The sequence below is a fragment of the Solenopsis invicta genome, chromosome 6, assembly GCF_016802725.1.
Source record: "Solenopsis invicta isolate M01_SB chromosome 6, UNIL_Sinv_3.0, whole genome shotgun sequence".
Lineage (NCBI taxonomy): Eukaryota > Metazoa > Arthropoda > Insecta > Hymenoptera > Formicidae > Solenopsis > Solenopsis invicta.
The window spans coordinates 9,999,664-10,025,924 of record NC_052669.1 but is presented as its reverse complement, the minus strand read 5'-3'; the positions used below and the strand labels follow the sequence as shown (position 1 = coordinate 10,025,924).

Here is a 26,261-nt window from a genome sequence, read left to right as displayed (position 1 = left end):
AATAACTGGTGATTATTTATTGCAGTAAAATTAGTGATTATTCATGCGCACTTAGTATTTTTATTTATTAAATTTATTTGGCTTACATAATGTGCAGCAATAACAATCGTGAATAATATGTGATAAATATTATATGTGCTTGCATAAAAATTTATTAAGCTGCACAATTATGTTATTACATAAATATACGTATATATATATATTTTTTTGTAATCTCATTCTTCATTCAGCGTTGCATTTGGTTAATGAGGTAGTTTAAATTGTAATAGCATTCTCTTTGAGTGTTTCAGTGTTCAGGGTTAGTGATGTGTCCAGAGAAAATCGGTATAACTTCGCCTGTTCCTTCGTTCGATGAAGTCTTTATTATAGTGTACACAAATGGATGGTCTACTTCGAATTCCCGCTCGATCAAAGAAAAAGCTTGTACCGCAACACCTGAAATATCAGCATCGGAGGAATCTCAATTAATCTGAAATATTTACCTACGAGACACCTTCCACAGACGGAGTCGACGTATCTCTTTCGCCACTATTTAATATTATATGTTATCTCATTGTAGATAATGTTTATTGTATTTATTATAAATGTTTTCTTGCAATATTAAAACACATATACAATGCACACAATTCAATACTAACATGACATTTTGATATACTTCACACGTAAAATATACATAACAAAACATATAAAGCACAATGCGTCAAATGTAATTCAAGTGGAACAGAATGTAAGCTACAAAAAAAAAGCCGAATGTTTTTACACAAGTGTGAGAGTGCATGTCGAAAGTTATCGTACTGTGATCGTACTTGACGATACTGAAAGTATCATCGATTTCGTAATATAGTTTTGTAGCATAGTTTGGAAAGTTACTTCGCCACTTTCTTCTTATTGAAGACTTTCACATATTGGAATTGTTATTTTGTCACCTGCAGCATCTTGGCATTATTAACAGTATCTGTAAAAAAATGGTTTCTCAATCACGTTCGTGTAAAATTAATTATCTCTCTGAGGCCATCGTTGCGATTGCATTGACAAAAACAAATCAATTAGATGTGAATGATAAAGACGTCTGTTATTTCTTCTTGTGATTCATGTAAAAGCGATCGCGAGAAATTATCGGAATGTTATATATTATGATTATTCTTGCGATTCTCATATAATCCTTAATATTGTCAAAAATGTAATTCAAGATTACATCGTTTACATAGTTTGCACAAAATTTTGTTACGCGTTATATGCTCGGGTAGTTCTAAAGCATTAAAGAATATGAATTTCACTGATTCTTTATTAATTTTCTGACAAAATTTCTGTCGAGATACAAAAGTAGAAAGACTCGAAAGTGCGACGATTTATAAATTTCAACGTAATTTTCTTTGCATCACCAATTACTGCAATCGTTCGTAAGTTCATCCATTATTTTAGCACGTTAATTTTATTGCTAAACTGGACTAATGGAATTCGGTGACGTATCCGGTGAACAGCGTTACATAGCTTTCCTCTTGAGGTTTCGACTTAATGATGCCATAGAAGAACGGACGATCGACATGAAACTCCTCGGGCTCGCTCGCGACGACAATAGAATAATTCACCATCTCGACGACTGAAACAAATCATCGATCCTCGTAAGGATTCATTTTTACTTCTTCGACGTCGTTTGTACCAAGCTGACATGCTTTAGGCACACCTTCGGTTCTTGTCGCACGTAAAGAAACGCATGGTGTAAATTGCTGCTCTTGTACTGCATGCTCTATTCTATTTGTGTCTAAAGTTAGTACGCTATGTAAAGATAGTTAACCATATGGAGGGATTCTCCGGATTCTTTATACAGGAAAATTAAAGGTGTGGCAATGGAATTCGATAGTCAAGATAACTGTGTTTCTATATAATGTTACATTTAATTGTATCGAAACGATACTGCTTTTCATTTTCGTTTCACAGTTATATTTTAGTGGATGCAGTGATTGATTAAACTATGTGAGTTATCATACAATTTGCATGCTTTTTTAGTAGGTTTTTTTTTTGCTAAACATTTGACAATTTTGCAAGCACGGTTCCCATCCAGAACTTAATTTGCATTAACTTTAAACTTGCTTCCTATCTTTCTTCTAATTCTTAGAATTCTGGAAAAAGATAGATACGTGAGCGCGTTTTGGTGAAACCAAACAGAATTTTTTATTATTATAATAAGACACGAAATTTTATAATCAGAATGTTTGGACAATTTTATTATAATCTGATAATTCCAAGACTTCTGATTCGTTTGTTTGTGAACAAACGTATCTGGTTGAATCTACCATGTTTCTAAATAGTTCAGTAAGATCTTTTTCAGTGTGCTACATCTAAAACTTAATTATATACCGTATGATTAAATAATAAGAGAAGAACAACAAATACAGCTTGATTCACACATTGCTGGAGCTATTTATTACCATTCGGATACACATCAAGTTTATGCTTTCTTAACTACATTTGTACTACTTTGTATCTTTTAAATAAACGCCACTTTTTTCGCCTGTAAATCATCAGTCAGTGGGATCGATGATACCTCCAATGAACAGATTTACTGCCGGAATGTTACTTTCGGTGTCTGACTTGACGATGCTGTAGATAAACGCACGATCCACTTTAAATAGTTTCTCCGGAGAAAATAATGGCCCAAGACCTGACCTTCCATAGTATACTACAACTGAAGTATTCATTTATGTCAATAAAGCCGTCCATTATCGATTTGGTACGCCACATAATGTGTTACAAAGTCTTGCTGCTTCATATGCAAAATTGCGACATGTACAAACTACGTCGATGCATTTGCTTATGCTTGATAATGACAAGGAGACATCGTGCGAGTCTCGATCCGTGAATTATCTCGGCGTGAAATGCGGTTACTTCTAGCTGCATTTGATTCAATGAAGTTAATTAATTTTCGTTAGATGACTCTTGACTGTCTCCATTCAGGTATGAAAATGAAGGTATACGAATTATTGATTAATCCATGATTCTTCAAATACAATCATGTCGAAATATTGTGCACCATCATTTTTGTATGTATATGTATTATATATTAATGATGCACAACGCAATGTATATCAACGTGGTGTTCACAGCAAACTGCATTTGCTAGCAGAGGAGCGAACGCCTCTTCAAAATTCAGGCTGCACGCATAATCCAGAGAAAATAATGATTTTATCAAAAGCATTTGTTTCTGTGCTCGCGATACTGTGTTTGACGATGCTATACGCGAATGGGTGATCTATCGGAAAGTCATCGCCGGCCCATATCCGTGCGGATCGTCCTAAGGTGATTGCTGAAACAAATCGTTGGACAACGCGATGTAATACGTGCTGGCGATCGCTGATACGTTCGTCTTAGCCATGACACGATTTCACCCATAAAGCAGATCGTTTTTCTCGCAAACCTTTTCAATTACATGCAGCATTAATAAATTTCAATCTTAGAGCAACTACTAGCAGCTAAGATAGCCTGGCAGAAAAAATTCTAAAAAAGTTCTACAAAAGAATTCTACACAAATTTCAAAAATGCTACAAAATTGGAACGCTTGTGTTAATTCTGTGTGTAGTAATTAGATACATGTTTCATAGAAATCACAGAAAGGACGTATTACAAAAATTTACAAAAATTTAGAATCGTTGCAATTCTAGCATTTCTGCATATAGATTTTTGTAACATTTTTTTTCTCAAATTTGTTTAGAATTTTGTAGAATTTTTTCCGCCAGAGAAATGCTTTTTTTATCCTTCTCCAGTTCACTCAGTGCGATGCAAATATTTTTGTGCTATTATCTATTACATCTTCCCTCTGACTCCTTCAATAATTAAGTGTTCATGAAAAGAACAATTTTATTGTAGTATCTGAAAATTTAGCTAGATACAGATCAGAAAATAATTTTATGTCGGACTATCAAAATATTTATGTAACAAAATATTTATATAAATTTTTTAATGGTCCAACATAATTATTTTTAGATCTGTATTTCAGCAAAATTGTCCTTTTCGTGTTAATAACAATGCTTGCAATTGGTTTAACGTATTAATTTAAATTTGATCGTTCTTGTTTATTTCTGTTTTAATCGTTTTAATTAAACGTTTAAATAATCACTAAACTACGCACACTCAAACGTGTCGCAGTCGAGTTTCTCTCTTCAAAGACTTTCAAGAACCTTTTGTTATGGAAGTAATCAGGAAATTATCAGAACAAAGTACTCGTAGAATATTGGAACATTGACAGCACTATTTAATGACGATACAGCGCTATAATTAAAAGTCATTGGAAATACACGCAAGGACGTCTTTACATTAACATGTAACGTACGGATTGAGAACGTATCCATCAAAGAGCGATAAGAAACTAGGTGCTTCCTTGGAATCGATTAACTTGACGATATTATAGAAAAATGGACGATTGATCGTGAAGTCCTGACTTCGCTGAATAATTTTGAGGACCAAGTTTGTTCCTGGAACATATTAGGATTCATGCATTTATACACGATAAAAACAGATTCCCATTGACTTTCGTTTACTGTGAAAATAAAACGCATACAGAATAATTAAAAAAAAAAAATGCATATTTGCTAAATAATAGAACAGCAGAACCCAAATAAAAAAAAAGACACACTTTCCAATGTAGAGCAAACAAACTTGAAGAAAGAAAGATCTTAGAAGAATATAAAACAGAGAAAGAAAACGCAACAATTATGAAGAGAGAAAAAATTCCTTGGAAATATGTGTGACACGAGGCATATTTCCTGAGTTTATTTGCTGTTACTTAATCCTAAAGAAAAAGTAAGATATAGTCTTCCCCCATTTGTTTATCACCGCTCGAATTAAGATTCAAGTTACGCGCAAAGAAATATTGCGAATGTTTGAATGTTACACATATCAAGTATTTATTCTAATTATACACAATAAGCGAATAACACTTTTAATGCTGCTTAAAAATATCTTCTACCCGCAACGCAAAACGCAACGAGTGCGAGTATAATATTTTCTCTTCTTTAACATTCAATTTTTCAGATTTACAAGAAAGTCAATAGCGATAAAATTCAAATTTTTCACGCGAGACGGTTAGTTCCTATATTTCTACACGCATCATATACTTTATTGAGTAATCTATTGAGTAAAAGCGCTACTTCACTCGGGTAACTCAGGCATGAAAATCCTTCCAGTAAATAGGGTCAATGGATTCGAGTTATCGGTTTTATCGGCACGTTGCGCTGCTACGATAGCATACAAGAATGGACGATTAACCAAAAACTCTTGAGTTCTTCGAGGCGAACTTTTCAATACGATTCCTGAAACTATCATATTTGTGTCACATTTAATTTCTTAATAAAGAAACTTAATATTATTTAATTTGACGCAAAGAGTTGAGAATTATAAAATTTCTACATAACATGAAGAAGTGCCTGTGGCACAGATTATGCATGTAACAGACTCATTATAATTTTTCACTCTTTGTTTCAAATTTATTAATTTATTCTGCAATATTATATTATATACGAAACGTATACATCACAGAGAATAATAAAATGGAGTAAAAATATTGTACGCGCGTGTATAAGGAACTGAATGTGCAGATTAATATCGCGAGCACGAAGAATTAAACATAATAGAAAAAAGAAGACAATGTTAATTTATTTAAAAGGAGCTATTGCTCGCAAAGTAGAGTTAGTCGTGTGCACAAAAGTGTTTAATAGCTTGTATCACGTTTATTGCACGAAAAATAAAATACCAACAGTAATAATGTGAATATGTATGTAATTTTGAGTGCGTGTAAGACACAGATGAGAATTATTACGTATAATAATTTACACGTAACGATTGGCTAGCAATATTAATAAATGTTAAAGTTTTAATGCTGGATCAAGTCGACGCAAGGCAATACATGGCCATTTTAGCAGCCCATTATAACTCAGGCTTAGCAAGGATTCCGAGAAATAGTATTGTACGCGCGTATATAATGCGTCGACTTTTAGATTTTTTGAATAGTGCTGCGATACGTCGACTTATAGATTTTTTAATTCGCTCAACTTTCACGATCGAGTAATAAAACGGATGATCAATATAAATTTCCTCTTCCTCCTCGAAGCCCAAAAATACTCATTTTTTTGAAAGAAAAATGCCGCTGATCGAGAGAGAAAATCTGCTAATTTCTTTTTGCATTGTTTGTATCGTCACAAAAATTGCTGGAATCATCACGCGAAGAATTCGTGTCTAACAATTCTCGTGACTGACAATATAAATAAGTAATAAAAAGAGACGGACACGAATCAAGATGAAGTAAAGGAAGATAATAAATACGTATCAGTCCAAAGATTTTACACAATTTTGTACTTGGAAAGATCCAAGATCTCTGCTAGAACATTCAATTCACGGACGATGACAGTGAACAGAAAGCGAAAAAAAAATCATCATCTATTTCAATCAGATATATATTTTGTATATTCAAGATTCAGAATATTATACGCATGCAAAAAAAATCATTAACGACATACACCGCAATACCGTACGTATGAATCGTACGTATCTATTTTTCGTATTATATAATAAAGATATATATGTGAAATGCACACATGTAACTATTCCTACGTTGTTGACAGATTTTGTCAAATTTTCTCATTGAAATTCAACTAATTGTGAGAGGAGAACATAAGTCTACCTTCTCGTAAAATGGCAAAAGGATCAAAACGACGGATCATCCTATCAATAATAGCTAGTAAAAGGAATCAAAGCATTGAAGAATACTCAGCGAATTTTTAAACAACAGAAGTATAACAGAAACATTGAAACAAACGTAAGCTGTAAATCATGCAACTTTGTTAAATCCGATCATTATGCATTAATGTTTACAATACATATATAAATGTGCATATATACGATAGATTCTTTTACCGGATATATATATATATATATATATATATATATCAATTAATAATCAGGTTTGATGATGTATCCGGAGAATAGTACTACAATATCCATCACTCGCATATATGTATCAGCAATCTTGATGGCATAATAAAACGGCCGATCAACCGAAAAAACTGTGATATTTGGCTTGGTTAATTTTAAACCAGCAATACGATGTGACACTGAAACATATTAATTATATAATGATAATGCGTAAATCTAGTAGAGAATTTTCAATAGAGATTTTTAGCATACCTATATAGCTACAACATCGCGACAGATACTGTATTTAATAAAAGCACAACATCACAATCAGATGCAATTTTTTGTTGCAAATCACATCGTACAATTTTGTTAAATCCGACCATTAATATTTACATATATATATATATATATATATATATATATATATATATATATATATATATATATATATATATGTTGTAGGCAAATAGCAATTTTAGGAAAATAGTAACTAATTAGGCAAATACTATAGCATTTGCCTGGTCAAATAGCTTAGAATTAAAAACACAAAATGCCTGCTTTAAAAACCCAATAATTATACAATTTTTGTGTTTTTCAAGCAGGCATGTTATGTATTTAAAGTAGAGAATTAAAAACACAAAATGCTTGCTTTAAAAATACAAAAATTATTTAATTTATTCTAACCTAACCAGGTAATTGCTATTTGCCTAGTCAATTATTATTTTCCTAAAATTGCTATTTGCTTGCGACATATAGGGGAAAGTAGGGTTATTGTACGCACTGGGTAATTGTACGCTTCGTGGTTTGGCACCTTCCCGATGAATAAAACTTATATCACGACGATATTTGTAGGCTGAAAGCATTTTTTAAATATATAACCATACGTTATATCATTTAAAAACGTAGTTAATTTAAAAAATAAGAAAAAGTAAAATCATGATTTTTCTTGCGATTTTGGCGTTCAGAAAATAAGGCAATAAGTCTGTATTTTTACTTTATTCGTTTAATTTTGTTATACCTAACAAAAGTACGTTTTTTCCTGCGTTCTTTGAGCTATTGTTTATTAAATTTAATTAAATAGTCATCCAGTAATTGTTTATTTATCAAATCAAGTCCGCCGTCGACAATTTTACGCATCCATCTTGAAAGGCGTGAGACCACGTGAGATCAACTATAGTGCCACTAGTACAGTGTAGTGCAGTGTAGTGTAGTTAAAAGAATGGGCTATAACCTCATTTTTCCTCCGCGTCCATTTATCCAACCGCACGTACAATTACCCAAGGCCCGAGAAATTTTTTCGTTTAACCACTTGCTTCTTTTTGCTGAATATAGCATTATCAAATAAAAAATTGTTCAATATGACAATACATAATGATAAAAAAATGTTTAAAGTTTCTATTTCTGTACTCGTATCGATTTCAACTTTAAAAATCACTTCACTGCGATAAATTTCCCTTAGGTGCGTGCAATTTACCTACTTTCCCCTATAGGGTGATTATTAATAAGTGTTCCCACTTTTTACCATAGGAGCACGCATTTGTAATTTCTAATATAATAATATGTTAGAAATACGTATCCGTCGGTAAATCATGCTCCTATGGTAAAACATGAAAACAATCATTAATAATCACCCTGTGTATATATATATATATATATATATATATATATATATGCATAATATATAGATTTATTTTATCAGATACAATTAATAATTAGGTTTAGCAACGTATCCGGAGAATACATCTGCTTGTATGTATATGCTATTAGTAGACTTGATGGCGTAATAGAATGGTCGATCAATTGAAAACAGTGTGTCTTCCAAAACTATCTCCAAACTAGCTAACCTAAAACCAAACCCTGAAACATTAATTATGTAATAATAGTACGTAAATTTACCAGAAAATTTTCATTGTGATACAAAAGCCGTAACAGATAATAGTATTTAAAAGTACATCGCAGTGCAAAATGCAATTTTTTGTTTGTCACATCGAAGGTAAGCGAATAAATTATTGCACGTTGATTTCATTAAATATATTTGTATCTTGCTTACCATTAATTTACAAAAATAATCATCGATAATTGCAGATATTCAAATGTCTAAGACACTCGCTTCGTAATAAAAACGCACTAATTAGAGCGAAATACAGAAAGTGCATACACATATAGTATATTGCAGTGTATGTACACTCCTAAGCCGAACGAAACGAACACAAACAACGATGAGCGCGAATAGTGCAACTTCGTATACATGAATATTTATATGTACATTGATACTTAAATGATAAGTTTTAAGAGTGGAAGGACGAATAACGATAAACGATCATCAATTGATCATGGATTTAATCATGGATTATAAACGAGTCCATTAAACAATGTAATGACGCTGGTGTCTCTGGACTTTTCGTCTATCTTGACGATACGATACACAAACGGACGATCGATCAAGAATCTTTCCAAGATTTCGCCCACAACGATCACTGAAGTTTTATTCACGACGACCACTGAAACACACGATTGATCATCAACGCGACCCATTCATTCGTCCACTCGCAAATTCGTATAGAGCAGAGGAGCAACATGCAAGTGCAACGCTACCGTAAATTCGTCACCGCCTTACTGCAAGAGGAAAGATAAAGTTCGAACGCAGCATAGCGAGTAAGAAAACTAGAAAAGAATAAAATAAAATTAGAAACATTAGGATGCGTAGAAATATTAGAATTGCACAGATTTTTATCGCTCTCAGTTTTTTATCGCAACTTCGTGTCGATCAGGAGCGTCGCTGTTCAGGAGAATTCTGAAGGTGCGTAAGAATAGATAATTAAAGTTTCAATAGGCTACTGAACAGTCTTTCGCAGAATCAATTAATTTAGTCAATTTCGAGAGATTAAACAATAACTTGGAATACATAAGACAACCAGACCACATGTGCAAATTTTATAATAAATACTTTATTCGGTTTCCTGTAATAAGAAACAGTTTCGGCGAGTTCTCGGCGAGAAACAAATCGGAAGATATTTATAAATCGGTAATATGCCCGGCAAACAATTGCACCACGCAATGTCCATTTCGTCGCACTGTACTGATGACATAAAAGAACGAATGGTCGATTTGTATTTCTTCTGGCAAACTAGGAGGCATAGGTATTACACCTGAAACAAATCGGCGCGCAACAGCTTCTTTTTATAAATCGCGTGGCAATCGTCACTTTGATAGTTTGCCATTTAAATTAGATTTAATCAGACGTCAAGTTCATGCATGTGACTATGACATATCATTCGACCTGGCGAACGAAATATTGATATGACATCTTGTAAGGCGATTTCACTTAATGTACTTGATCTGAAACGTTCATCATTAATTACGCGTGATTATCAAAACAAGGATAAATTAAAAGGACCAATAATCACAGATTATTTCCATAGATTTCAATGTATTGCCTCCCTTTTAACATGCTTTGGCCAAGCTTTTAATATATTAATATTCCTTATACTATTTACAACGGTGTGCAGACTAGATGCAATCAAATTGAGTAAACGGGAAACATAAATATCGATAAAAAGAGAAGGATAAATAGTTTTCACTCCTTTGGTTATTGTTCCTACAGGTACACGTATCGCATTTCTCATTCATTTACACAAATTTTCTCGTATAATTTATAATTGAAATTCAAAGACTCGAGTAACAGAACGACACAAAATACAAAAACAGATCAACTGACGGCTGCAATTAATTAATTTTAGCAAAAACAAACTCGCGACATAAAATTTTACTTTTTTCAAGATGCAGGCAATCATAAACCATGCATGCATCAATATTTTATCAATCGTGATCATTGATAAGTCGGTACGGTAACTATCCCAGTAAACAGTAGCACGGCGTCACCGCTTGCGCTCTCCTGATCCTGAGAAATCCTGACAATACTATAAAGGAACGGACGATCAATTTTCACATCGGTCTCTTCGATCAGACAGCGCATGTCGATCTCCACTTCTGGAAACAGATCATCGAATTGTTCATACAAACTACGACGAGACATAAGGAACACGATAATCCTCGTTCGCTTCCGTGGCGTAGAATAATGGCATGATAAACGCATTAGCGTGAATCCTGTTAAACTACAATGAGAAGAAAAATGCAATGCCTAGCCTAGTGTGCATTACCGTGTGCAGTTTCGGATTTGTAAAAATCATCGATATTTCTCTAAGTATTTTTCTAATAAGTTTCGAAAAACTGTGTAATGCCAATTCTGGATTGAGATTTGCTCAAAACTATACAATTCTACTTACAAAAAATATAGACATTACAAGATAATACGTGAAATAAACTTATTTCAGTGATTAGCTATTCGATATTGAGAATTACAATTTTTTGTAGCAAACTAAGGTTCAAAAATAAAATAGAAAATTAAATTAATTAAATAAAAAATGGGACCTCGTTTTTAATACAAAACAGTTTTAATAAAAATATGATTCTTTCAATACATTCACTATATTTTACAGAGGTTGAATATAATATTTTTATAAAAAAAAAATTCTTAAAATAAAAAAATTAATAAATCAAATGGACAATGTCTGTTACGGTACGTAACGTAACACACTTACTAAAAGCGGCCGCTTAAGCATCAAATGATGTGACGGGAAATATTTAAAATAAAATTGAAAAACTGTAATACAAAAAGTGATTAAGTATTTTATTAATAATTCCTTATAAAATAAAAAATTATGACAGAGGAACGCGTAAAAAGAAAAGATCCAAACAAATCAATAATTAACCTGCAAGCAAATATTAAATAAAGTTAATAAAAAAAAGAAATTATTATTCACTCCTAGTGTTTTTTAATGCTGTTATCTGTTACGTAAAGCCACTAACATAAATTCCATATGTTTTATTTTATTTTCTCTATTTTCAGGGTCGATTTGTTTGAATAAAAATTTTCCTTCTTCTTTTCAATACGTCGCGATCCAAGAGAGCTGTATTAAACTGTGTATTAAACTGTATTGTATTAAATTATCGTATTGAATTATATTATATCGTCGCATCGATTTCGAAAATATATTAAGAATTCGCGAAAGGTTCACCAACGAATCCGACGAAGAGCGGAGCTACGTTGTGTTTAATGATGAAGTAGAAGGGTCTGTCCGCTTTGAAAATAAGTGGCTTAAATACAGGAGCTGGTCGACTTCGACGCAAGAACAATACAGCTATATAAAAAAAAATCACAAAACCAAGTCATACAGACGTGCCGACGTACGAATAGTTCGCATACTAGTTTTCGCATATTTAGCTTTTTATTTTTTACGTTTTAAAAATAAATCGCATTAAGAATCTTCTATGCACATTTCTACAAACATTTTTCATATAACATTAAACGTTGAATTAAAATACCAATAAAATGAAAATAGAATTTGTCCTTTTAAGAGGATGCTATAGTGACCGAAGAACTTTCTCGACGTCGGCATTGCAGATTATTTTTCGAGGGAGACCAGGCTATCGCTCTTTGTCCAACGCATAGATCTGTCTTTGTTTTTCGATTATTTCGCCATCTGCGAAAAGACCTATTAACTACAGCCACTGCTCTTCTTGCCATCGTTTACGTACGCTAAGCGAAATTTGGACACGTACAGCTGTTCACCTATTAAACTTTTTTGTTAGGTTGTTGACTGAAACGATACACAGTCAGTGTTGTTTGTTAGAGTTTTCTGAAGTCCGCCCTGGTCTCATTTTATACATACGAGCTACAGAACGTCAGTAAATAACAAAAATTAATCTTGGTTGACAGATCCACGAGTCGAAAATAAATGAATTTTTAACTTTTTGATCGATTTTCTCATAAAATTTACCAGAGCAGACTTTGTTTTGGTGCGTACTTTTATTTTGCAAAAGGATTTTGTGATCTGTAAAGCCAATTCAAAAATTAATGAACACTGTAATGGTCGGTAATTTCCGTCAGTATAGCATCCTCTTAAGGCTCCTGAGTACTCGCCGCGGCCATATTGAAGACGCCAGAAGAAATTGCGAGAAATTGCGTGAAATGACTCGTAATTTTGTCAAACATGCCATTTGTAAATAAAACCAATTTCGATAAAACAGACTAAGCAGATGGCTTTAAAACACTTCTAAATATCGGTCACAACTATTCTTTTTCTGCCCGTCAGTCAGTAAATAGTCGTAAAAAGCATGTAAAGTGAAGCTATTGAAACAGAAAAACACACGGTCACATAATTTTGTCAAACATGCCATTTGTAAATAAAGCCAATTTGGATAAAACAGATTAATCAGATGGCTTTAAAACACTTCTAGATATCAGTAACGATTATCCTTTTTTCGCTTAGCAGTCAATAAATAGTCGTAAAAAGCACGTAAAGTGACGCCTATTCAGACAGGAAAACACACGGATATCTATTGAAAGGAGTGAAAAATGTACTTTTATGTATAAAATTCAAAGAAACTTTACTCGCGGTCCATTTTTACAAATTTGGTAAATACGAGATAAGTCATATTTTCATAATGAAACACAGAATAACAAAATGACATGCATGACAACATCTCATTGTCAATCTGTCACGTTTCACGTGTATTAGTTCTAATTTTGTCCGCGACGGAATGTCGCTACCATCAATGCGGAGGCTAAGGAGTCAGGAGCCTTAAAATATTCAGAAAAGATTCAGTCATAGAATTTATAATTGAAAAGACATCAAGTGATTCTTTCAGAACATTCACTAGATCTTACAGAGGTTGAATATAATGTTTCTATTAAAATTCCTTAAAATAAAAAAATTAATAAATCAAATGGAACGATATCTGTCACGGTAAGTAACATAACACACTAAAAGCGAAAGTTTAAGCATCAAATAATGTGACGGAAAATATTTAAAATAAAATTGAAAAATTATGATACAAGAAGTGCTTAAGTATTTTAATGATTTCTTATAAAATAAAAAATTATAATAGCGCAAAAAGGAAAGATCCAAACAAATCAATAATTGACCTGCAAGCAAATATTAAATAAAGTTAACAAAAAAAGGAGAGGAGAACATAAGTCTACCTTCTCGTAAAATGTGGCAAAAGGATCAAAACAACGGATCATTCTATCAATAATAGCTAGTAAAAAAAAAACAAAGCATTGAAGAATACTCAACAAATATTAAATAAAGTTAACAAAAGTTATTATTTACTCCCAGTGTTTTAACGCTGTTATCTGTTACGTAAAGCCAATAATGTAATATCAATTCCATGAGTTATTTTATTCTTTCGATCTTCAGGGTCGATTTGTTTGAATGGAAATTTCTCTTTATCTTTTCGATACGGCGCGCGACGCGATCTAAGAAAACTGTATTGAACTGTGTATTAAGCTGTATTGTATTAAGTATCGTATTGAATTCTATTATAATATATCGTCACATCGATTTTGAAAATATATTAAGAATTCGCAGAAGGTTCAACGACGAATCCGACGAAGAGCGGAGCTACGTTGTGTTTAATGGTGAAGTAGAAGGGTCTGTCCGCTTTGAAAATAAGTGGCTCGAATACAGGAGCTGCAAGTGCCAGGGCGAATATTACAGCTATAAAAGAAATCACAGAACCAAGTCATACAGACGTGCCGACGTACGAATAGTTTCGCATACTAGCTTTCGCATATTTAGCTTTTTATTTTTTACGTTTTGAAAATAAATTGCATTAAGAAACTTGTATGCACATTTCTACAAATTGTCTTTATGTAACATTAAACATTGAACATTAAAATGCAATTAAAGTTAAAATAGAATTTGTCCTTTAAAATATTCAGAAAAGATTCAGTCATGGAATTTATAATTGAAAAGACATCGAGTGATTCTTTCAGTACATTCACTATATCTTACGGAGGTTAAATATAATATTTCCATTAAAAAATCCTTAAAATAGAAAAATTAATAAATAAAATAGAACGATATCTGTCACGGTACGTGACATAACACACTTAATGAAAGCGAACGTTTAAGCATTAAATAATGTGACGGGAAATATTTAAAATAAAATTGAGAAAAACTATGATACAAGAAGTGCTTAGTATTTTATTAATATTTTCTTATAAAATGAAAAATTATAACAGAGGAGCGCGCAGCAAAAAGAACAGATCGAAACAAATCAATGATTGACCTGCAAGCGAATATTAAATAAAGTTAACAAAAAAGAAATTATTAGTCACTCCCAGTGTTTTTTAACGCTGTTATCTGCTACGTGAAGCCAATAATGTAAATTTCATGTGTTATTCTCTCGATCTTCGATTTGTTTTAATGGAAATTTCTCTTCTTCTTTTCGATACGGCGCGGCGCGAACTAAGAGAGCTGTATTGAACTACGCATTGAGCTGTATTGTATCAACAATAAGTATCGTATTGAATTGTATTATATCGTCGCGTCGATTTTGAAAATATATTAAGAATTCGCGGAAGGTTCAACGACGAATCCGACGAAGAGCGGAGCTACGTTGTGTTTAATGGTGAAGTAGAAGGGTCTGTCCGCTTTGAAAATAAGTGGCTCGAATACAGGAGCTGGAAGACTTGCCGGGGCGAATATAACAGCTATAAAAGAAATCACAGAACCAAGTCATACAAACGTGCCGATGTACGAACAGTTTTGCATACTATTCAGCAGTTTCGACCGAAGCAATTTTGTTAAAGCATAATTCGATGTTGAATTTTTCGAGACTAGTGCAATAAAAAAGTGAAAAGATTGCAACGAAGATTTGGTTCTGTATCGTCACGTTGCGTGTTAAAAACATCACGGCAGAGATTTTATCGCTCCAGAAGCTGTACAATATATTGAAAAAAATAGAAAAAAACATTTTTCGTTATTTCATCTTCAAACAAATGCCAGTAATGATAATCGATTTCCTTCATCGCAAGCATTATACATATGTAATAAGCGAATGCAAAAGTAAACTCGCGTTTAGCGATAAACGTATGCGTTTTAGATCAAAAATGTAAGACGCAACTTAAGATATATTAGTTGTAACTGCTATTGAGCAAAAACTTCGAGACTTTTGGCTCTATCACATAGCCTTGGAATAAAGCTACACTTGGCGAGTTGTGTTTGATATAATAGTAGAACGGTCGGTTTATGTCAAATTCCGGTTTCGGTTCTATTATCAATGAAATCGGCATGACTTGAACAGCTGCAAACATAATGCAAATCAACCGGATTATACGATTGTCTAAGAAATTTTCCTTCTTCGCTTGCGCAAAACACGAATGTATGCTTTGTTCGCATTCCTCTGTGCACTAATAACTATTACGCTTACTACATCTAAAGCAAGACACATGCTAGGAAAGTCAGACAGTCAGTGAAGAAATTATAGAACTCATACTATGTGCATTGCTAATATAATCTCTTATACATTATTGTAAAATAATCTTCTGTCGAATAGAGAAGTAACAAAATGTTTAACGTCATAACAAATCTGCTATACGATGTGGAAAAATCGATGCGATCCTTTTTTCCGCATGCATACCGACAGTTTAATGTACTTTCGGTTCGTTTATGCGGCCATGAAAAAGAGATATGTTCTTCGGCCGATAGTGGATTTGATAAAAGAATGGTCGATTTATGTCGAACTCTAATTCATTAATTGAAATACTTGCAGCCACAGCTATCCCAACTGTGAACAGAATATAAAACATCACTTGTGTGCTCGATTCGTGTAAAATCTTATATCAAGAGCATGTGTTTTCGTTGCTGCTTCGAGAAAAACTTAATCGTTTAAAAACTTATATCGTTTTTATTATATGGATATTTTTTTATCGATCATTCTAAAAAAAAAAATTCTTGTGACTGTTTAAAGGCACATGTATGGTTAAAACATTTTAAACAAATAATTTAGAAAGCAAACATATACGCATGTTATTATGTTTATTGATAAATGTACGATGCAGGTTATTTAAAAATGTGATAAAATTATAGGAGTGTCAAAAGAGCGAGACATTTTTAAATTACATTATTATAAAAACGCAAATTAAGAATGTCCAGCTAAAACAATAGTTATAGATAGAGCTTGCCACTATTACGAATTCTCTTATTTGAAATACTATTGTAATAAATATTTTAAAATATCGGAAATTAAATTTTAAATAAGCTATTGCTACCTAATATTAGTTTCATTACATTTCTGATCATTTAAGTGATCCTCAAACAAAAATATACAAGCTATTTCGTTGTTCAGTTCTGCATACAGTAACGTAATAAAATAGTCGACTTGTATTTTTGACATCATCAGAAATGTACGCAATACCGAACTTATTGTTAGTGTTCAGATTTTTTGTCGATTTTTGATATAGATCGGTTATAATATAGATTATACACAAATAAATATTCCGATCATACAAATATTAAAGTTCGAGATTTTAAACTTATGTGAGCGTAAGTAGATCTAACAAGAATTTAATTAATAATTATTAATTAAATTGAATTCAACTGACCTAAGGATTACAAAAAAAAGGAACAGCTTGACATTGCGAAGATTTCACTCAGGAACAGCATAAAATCGATAAATTAAATTCTTAAATTGGCAATATTTTTCATAAAGTATATCTATACTTCTGGCATGTTTACATGACCTTCAAACAAAGATACGAACGATATCCCCTTGTTATAACGAATATAATAATAAAACGGTCGATTTATGACGAATTCCCTATCTATTAAGCAGACAGCCTCAAATACCAGAACTGCGAACAGAATATAAAGAAGAATCATTAAGTATGTATTCTCTTGCTCACTTAAAACTTTACGTCACGAATGTATGCTCTACTGAAGCTAGTATCACAACTTTTTATTCGAATGACTATACTGCCAAATAATTCTCGTAACAATCTAACTGCAAAAATGATTCGGAACATTAATACACAAACGTGTAAGTTACTAAAAAAAGAAATAGAAGCAGACAGATGCAAGCATCCAGCAATTCTTTATGGAGTAAAATCTTTCATATTTCTGGTACGTTCACACGACCCTCGAAGAAAGATACGAATGATGTTCCTTCATTATGACGAATATAATAATAGAACGGTCGATCAACGTCGAACTCTACTTCAATTGCTATCAGAGAGTCAAGCATTGCCACAACTGTGAACAGAATATTAAGATTGCTCGTTATACATTCCTTTAATTGTTTAGGATTTTTTTACTTTGTGTCATAAATATGGCTTATTATGTATAAAGCTTTAATCGAAACATACTAACTTCTTTATTAATTATTCCATAGTGTGTTAAATAATTTTCATTTTTAGTGATTACTATGCACAGATATGCAGAGACTGAATTGAAATATAAGCACATGAGCATACATATGTATTTGCTAACAGGCATGTCACTTGGCAAACAAACAAAAAGCATATACATTTATTATAATTACACAAATATCGTACTGTCTACGATTCTGTTTTGGTTCATAACAATTTCGAAAAAACTCGAAACTTTAAAATCATATTATCATAATTTCAAGTTAACAAGAAACATCCTGTTCTTGTACAAGAATCATAACGAAAACAGCTATTTGAGATTTTTCGACAATCAATAATCTACTCGATTTTAAATTAATAATGTTTCATGGAATAATATTTCTGCCTACAATGCTTTTCAGCCTCGAATAAAGATAAGACTGATGTTCCTCCGTTGTAATAAATAGTAATAGAATGGTTTATATGGAAACAAGGGATCTGTGATGTCTATCTCAGTGATAAAGATTCCGGTTTCGATTTCCACAACTGTGAACAAAATATGTAACTTTCCTGCTACATAAAGAATGTTCTTTAATCAAACATTTATCTCTTTTAGTAAAGATTTTAAAATGTGTGTAATGAAGGTAGAGAAATGAAAAAGGAATGAAATAATGTAAGAAAGAACGAAGAAGAATTGTGAGAGTGTAAAATAAGTGAAAAATAGAAAGCAGAAAGAAATTGAAGAAGGTGGAGAAGGTAAAGTTTTTTTAAATAAAGGACAAGAGAAATTAAGAATGCCATTTGACACGAATTTGAAGATTTCTTAATGACCACGTGTATCTCAGAAAATAAAATTTCAAAGTATTAAACTTTTCATTGCGATATCTCCATCCGCAGAACACGGATAGAAAACATAAAAACATTTATACAACTTTACCGGAGATATCGTTTAAGAGTATTTAGAAATTGATCGATTCAAAAGTTATTAAAATATGACAATCTTGTGTGCTTGGAAGTTGATGATTCGTGTATAATATTTTTTTTAAATGCAATCGTATCACGTGCTAAGTATAAACGTTATTGTATATTAAATAATTATAAAATAAATAATTATAACATGTGTAAATTTTAAGTTTTGTATATATTTTGATTATATAAAGAACATAAAAGAGTTATACATACGAATATCAATTACAAGAATGTGACATTAATGTATACTACTTATTAATTTTATAGACAATTTAATAATAAATCACATCATATTCTGTTTTTACTTATTCATAATCTGTCATCAAGAACATGATCACATTTGTCATCGTGAACTCTGTTATACTTAATCATAAATGTATAATTAATTTTTAAAATTTTTATTATTTATATTCAGTTATATGTAATCCTGAAATTAAATAAATGGCGCGTGCTTGTGTTGTTCTGGTATACAAAAATATGTATGTTATTAAATGAATAACGCGTGGTAAAATCGATGAATAAAACTGTGGTAGGTATTATAAAGATATTCTAAGTCGGGAATTTATTTTGCACCGAGTAAAATCAAATCATTTCTGGTACAATCACACGACCTTCGAATAAAGATATGAACGATGTTCCCTCATTATGACGAATATAATAATAGAACGGTCGATCTATGTTGAACACGTTATAACTCAGACTCTGTAAAAGCTCAATTACAACTGTGAACAGAACATAAATGATTACTTGTTAAATGTATGTTAAATTATTTCAAACTTCTTCACTTCGGGTCACACATGTATGTTTTATTACACTGCCATTTCAAACAAAATATCCACATAAAGACCAAATAAAGCTATAAAAATAAAAATGCAAAAGTAACAAGTAATAAACTTGCTACTACTACTTTATAATTTGAGATTATTAATATATATTAAACGCATTAAACATTAAATTTTTTAAATCTTTTCGTGCTTTCATAAAATTACATAATCTTTGAATAAAGATGCAAATAATCTCTTATTACGTTTGTTATAACAAATATAATAATAAAATTGACGATTTGCATAGAATTCTAACCATTTTTTGATTATTAAACTGATAGCTTCAAAAATTAAAACTGTTACTGAAACATAATTATTGCTTAAAAAAAAAAGTAGATAGATTTAGATATTCTAAATCGTCAATTTTCAACGGAGTAATATTTTTTATATTGCTAGTTCAGCTACACTACCCGCAAATAAAGTTACGAATGAAATTCCTTCGTTTTGACGAATACAATAATAGAACGGTCGATCTATGTTGAACACTTCATTTGGTGTTATCATCAGACTCTCTAATTCAACAACTACAGCTGTGAACAAAATATAAATAATTACTTGCTATATATTCAATTATTTGAAACTTATTTACTTCGTGTCATAAATGTATGTTTTATTAAAACTGCCATTTCAAACAAAATATCCAAATTTCTTTGTATTGAGTATTTCATCAAATAATTATCTTCATGTTTACTTTATGCAGAATTATATAAAGAATAAATTGAAATATAAGCACATAGTATGTGTGTGTATTCGCTCACATGCACATGATTTGGCAAATAAATGAAAAGTATTATATATTTTACGTTTATATGTATAAATATTATAATATTAATGATTTTCTTTCTCTTTAACGCGTATATCTTTAGGAAATCTTTAAAATCACGTCGTCATAATTTCAAGGTAACCAGAAATATTCTGTTAAGTACAAGAATCATAATAAAAATAAACAACTGACAGATATCGAAGATTTTTATTCGTAGATCTTCTCGTGAGTTTAGATCAATAATGTTTCACGGAATATTTCTGCTTTCGGTGCTTTTCGATGAACGTAGTCCTCGAATAAAGATAAGACTGATGTTCCCCCGTTATAATAAATATGATGATAGAATGGTTCATATCAAACACTAAACGTACTGTGATATCTATACCAGTGATAAAGATTCGGTTTTGAGTGCGCCTGTGAAAATATGAAGTATTGTTCGAGACTTATTCGATTGAACATTCAAATTTTTTTCACGTAACAAATGTATAAATATTTTATTGATGGTGTTTCAAACTTAAGTACAATACGTATATGATTTTTTGTTGGTTATTCTACCAAATAATTCTTTCGAGTAGCTATATAGAAACGGTTTAGAAAATATAATATAAATTAATTGCCATTGAACAATGCATTTTATTTGCAAATAGAAATAAGATATACAAATATAAACAGTTTTATATTTTATAAGTTTCAGTTGTTAAAAATCGATGTTCAGCTAAAATGATTATGATAAGAAAATTTGATTAAGAAAATTCTCACATAAAGACAATAAAGCTATAAAAATAAAAATGCAAAAGTAACAAGTAATAAACTTGCTACTACTACTTTATAATTTTAGATTGTTGATATTAAACGCATTAAACATTACATTTTTAAAATCTTTTCGTGCTTTCACAAAATTACATAATCTTTGAATAAAGATGCAAATTATCTCTTATTACAATGTTTATTGTAACGAGTATAATGATAAAATTGACAATTTACATAGAATTCTAACGATTGTTTGATTATTATTAAATTGATAGCTTCAAACATTAAAACTGTTACTGGAACGTAACTATTGCATGAAAAAGAAAACAGAAGCAGACAGATTTAGATATTCTAAATCGTCAATTTTCAACGGAGTAATATTTTTCATATTTCTGGTTCAGCTACATCACCCGCAAATAAAGTTACGAATGAGGTCTCCGCATTTTGACGAATATAATAATAAAAAGGTCGATTTATATCGAATTCTAACATGAATTGAACGCTGGTAATGCCAAACATTAGAGCTGCAAAGAAATATTTAAAAAATCATTATGTATTCTCTTGTTCATCTAAACAATTTTTCATGCGCGTCACGAATGTATGCTCTGCCAATGATAGTATTAAACTTTTTAATTGAATAATTATACTGCTAAATAATTGTCGTAATTTTCCTGCTACATAAAGGACGGTTTGGGCCATATACGAAAATGTGTAGGTTATTAAATAAATATTGCATGTTAAAGTCGATGAATAAAACTGTGGTAGATAGATGAAGATATTCTAAATCGGCAACTTATTTTGTATGGAATAAAATTTATCACATTTCTGATATATGACTTTCGATGCATATAATCCTGGAATAAAGATAAGACTGATAGCGGATTCTTCCGTTATAATAAATATAATAACAGAATAGTTCATGTCAAACATTAAAGGTTCTATGATATCCATCCTAGTAATAAAAATTTCGATTTTGAGTGCCACAACTATGAATAAAACTTGATGTACTGCTCGTTACTTATTTATTGGAGCATTCCATTTTTTTTCACGATACAAACGTATAAATATTTTATTGATGGTGCTCCAAACTTAAATACAACATGTATATGATTTTTTGTTAATTATTCTACCAAATATTTTTTTGAATAGTTATATAGAAATAGTTTAGAACATATAATATAAATTAATTGCCATTAATCAATGCATTTAATTTGCAAATAAGAATAAGATATTATACAATATCAATAGTTTCATATTTTATAAGTTTCAGTTGTTAAAAATCGATGTAAAAATGCTCAGCTAAAATAATTACAATAAGGTAATTTGATTAAGAAAATTCTCATATAAAGACAATAAAGCTATGAAGACAATAAAGCTATAAAAATAAAAATAAAAGTAACAAATTTGTTATTACTACTTTATAATTTTAGATTTTTGATAAATATTAAACGCATTAAACATTAAATTTTTAAAATCTTTTCGTGCTTTCATAAAATTACATAGTCTTTGAATACAGATGCAAATAATCTCTTATTACAACGTTTGTTATAACAAATGTAATAATAAAATTGGCAAATTTACATCAAATTCTAACGATTTTTTAATTATTAAGCTAAAAGCTTAAAAAATTAAAACTGTTACTGAAACATAACTATTGCTTAAAAAAAAAAAGAAGTAGATAGATTTAGATATTCTAAATCGTCAATTGTCATCTGAGTAATATTTTTCATATTGTTGGTTCAGCTACACTACCCGCAAATAAAGTTACGAATGAAGTCTCCTTGTTTTGACGAATATAATAATAATAAGGTCGACTTATATCAAATTCTAAAATTTTCTTATTTCCGCCAGAAGTTTTAAATATTAGAGCTGCAAAGAAATATTTAAAAAATCATTATGTATTCTCTTGTTCATCTAAACAATTTTTAATGCGCGTCACGAATGTATGCTCTGCCAAAGCTAGTATTAAACTTTTTAATTGAATGATTATACTGCTAAATAATTTTTGTAATTTTCCTGCTACATAAAGGATGGTTCGGGTTATATATACAAAAATGTGTATGTTATAAATGAATATTACGTGGTAAAGTGATGGATGAAACTGTGGTAGATAGATAAAGATATTCTAAGTCGGCAATTTATTTTGTATGGAATAAAATCTATCACATTTCTGGTACATGATTTTCGGTGCATGTAATCCTCGAATAAAAATAAAATTAATGTTCTCCGGTTATAATAAATATGATAATAGAATGGTTCATATCGAACACTAAAGGTTCTATGATATCTATCCGAATGATAAAGATTTCGATTTTGAGTGTCACAACTATGAATAAAATATGAGGTATTGCTCGATACTTATTCCATTGAACATTCAAATTTTTTCTCACGTTACAAACGCATAAGTATTTTATCAATGGTGTATCAAACTTAAATATAATATGTATATGATTTTTTTGTTAATTATTCTACCAAATAATTTTTTCGAGTAGCTGTATGGAACCCGGGTGGAAATTACGACCTGGCGCTGTATGGGCCTCGGCTAGTTTTCCATAAGTTAATGATGGAAGGCTAGGCTGGGACTATACTGGGCGGTAACGGCAATAATGGCCAGCCCCAATATTGGAAAACTATCCAGACCCTGATTCGCTATGCGGCGTAGCCCCAGATTTCAAGAATTATCACACAATCGCCAAATTTCACGTTAACGTGCAACTTGTAATCACAAAACAAACTAAAGCTCGTAACGTTACTCTGTCGATTCCAGTTGCCAAGTGACACGCAACTGTTTGTAGTCACTGCTGCGTTCCGTTTGGGCGCTCACACGCTGTGAGTATTATTTGTTCTTTGTTTAACATTTGATAAACAACAAGGATGAAGTGAACGCTGTAAACATAAAAAGCGTCCTAACAAAACGCAGCCCTAATGTCGGGGGCTGCGAATCTGCGCCTGCAGACTCAAAAGAAGTCCCACATACAGTCGGTGCAATGCGCAATGTACAATACAAAATGTGTACAATAAGAGGCTGTAGCTGTGGGCAACTCAAACTACATGCAACGGCTGTACGTGCAACGGGGTTGATAGTTAGATACAAGCCACGATAATAGCTTGAGTGTCGAATAACTTTACGAAATGTTGAATAATTTTACATTTTTCTTATATATTATTTAATAATATTAGATACATTAAAATATGACTACTATGATCCTGCCTCACTGGCCGGGCGCTAGCTAGCCCCCGGCTGATTTTTCCAGCTTGGCACACCCGCACAATTCTGTCTAGCGCCTAGATGACATACTAGGCAGCGCTCGGCTAGATTTTCGATACTGGCATGCCACGACATTCCCCACGGGGAATACCGTGCCCAATACAAAAATTTGGATCGCCCAGACACATTTCCACCCGGGAAATAGTTTAGAACATATAATATATATTAATTGTCATTAAATAATGCATTTTATTTGCAGATAGAATAAAATATTATACAAATATCAACAGTTTGACATTTTAAAAGTTTCAGTTAAAGATTGATGTAAAAATGCCCGTCTAAAACAATTATGATACATATTGATTAAAAATGTTCACATAAAAAAAACATTAAAATACTGTATATAAAAATAAAAACGTAAAAGTAACAAATAATAAGCTTGCCGTTGCAGTATTTTATAATTTGACATCACTAATAAATATTAAACGTATTGAACATTGAATTTTAAAAATCTTTGCTGGCTTTGGCACGTTCACGAAATTATATAACCATCGAATAAACATACAAATAATCTTTACTTATAACGTTTGTTATAATAAATATAATAATAAAACAGTCGATTTACGTCAAACACTAACGATTCTTTAATTATTAAGGTAGCTAGTAGCTTCAAATATTAAAACTGTTAGATAATAAAATATAGAGAATAGAATATAGAATAGAATATAGAAGATAATAGAATACAATTATTACAGAGAAGTAGATAGATAAAATCACGCCGATCGAAGTTTTAACGAAGTAAAATCTTTCGTATTTCAGGTTCAATCACACCACCCGCGAATAAAGGTACGGACGATGTTCCCTCCTTGTGACGAATATAATAATAAAAAGGTCGATTTACATTGAAACTTACTGTGGCGCTTTTAACTGTAATAACTGCGAACAAATATTTAAAAAATCATTATGTATTTTTTTTCCTTTATATATATTTAATAAGGTTAAATGACGCGTTAAATGAATAAAGTTAGAACTCTTCATGCGTGTCACAAATGCATACTGTGTCAAAGCTAATATTACATCAATTTTTAATTGAATGATTATTATACTGCCAAATTCTGATTCTCGTAACTTTCCAGTTATATAAAGGGTGGTTTGAGCCATAAATACAAAATGTGAATGTTATTAAATGAATAATGCATTAAATGAATAATGCATGGTAAAGTCAATAAAAGAAACTGACCTAGACAGATGCAGATATTCTGAGTTGGCAATTGTTTTTTACGGAATATAAAAAATTTTATATTTCGGGTTCAATCACACCACCAGCAAATAAAGATACGAACAATGTTTCCTCCTTCTGTTGAATATAATAATAAAAAGGTCGATTTACATCAAATTCGAACTCTTCTAACTGAATTATTGCGCTGGTAAAGTGAATTGTAACACCTGCAAATAAATATTTAAAAAATCTTTATGTATTCCTTTGTTATTTAATTTTTCATGCGCGTCACAAATGCATGCTCTGCCGAAGCTAATATCACAACTTTATAATTGAATAATTATACTATCAAGTGATTCTCATAACTTCCCAATTACATAAAAGATGATTGACGCCATGAATACAAAAATGTGTATGTTATTAAATAA

At 31.2% G+C, this 26,261-nt stretch overlaps 1 protein-coding gene across 25 annotated transcripts in view; it reads right to left on the bottom strand.

The window, feature by feature from the left end:
• Nucleotides 1–64: 64 nt before the first annotated feature.
• The window catches only part of LOC105207463 (antichymotrypsin-2), a 49,862-nt gene continuing 23,665 nt past the window's right edge, over nt 65–26,261 (bottom strand). For 3 of the 25 annotated variants that reach the window (XM_011176919.3, XM_011176917.3, XM_011176918.3), the window contains exons 8-9: nt 4,328–4,469; nt 65–435 (exon numbers count right to left, since the gene is read on the bottom strand). In XM_011176919.3, the coding sequence (XP_011175221.1) occupies nt 300–435; nt 4,328–4,469 (278 nt within the window). In that variant the 3' untranslated portion in view covers nt 65–299. Of the gene's footprint in view, nt 436–1,267; nt 1,601–2,405; nt 2,687–2,921; nt 3,305–4,327; nt 4,470–5,008; nt 5,313–8,596; nt 8,764–9,229; nt 9,408–10,324; nt 10,897–14,001; nt 14,469–14,939; nt 15,467–15,874; nt 16,060–16,248; nt 16,543–17,850; nt 18,006–19,231; nt 19,792–19,854; nt 20,424–21,274; nt 21,931–22,411; nt 23,276–25,170; nt 25,551–25,854; nt 26,061–26,261 lie in introns of those variants that run through there. The other 22 variants (XM_011176923.3, XM_011176928.3, XM_011176920.3 and 19 more) reach the window with 21 other exon arrangements.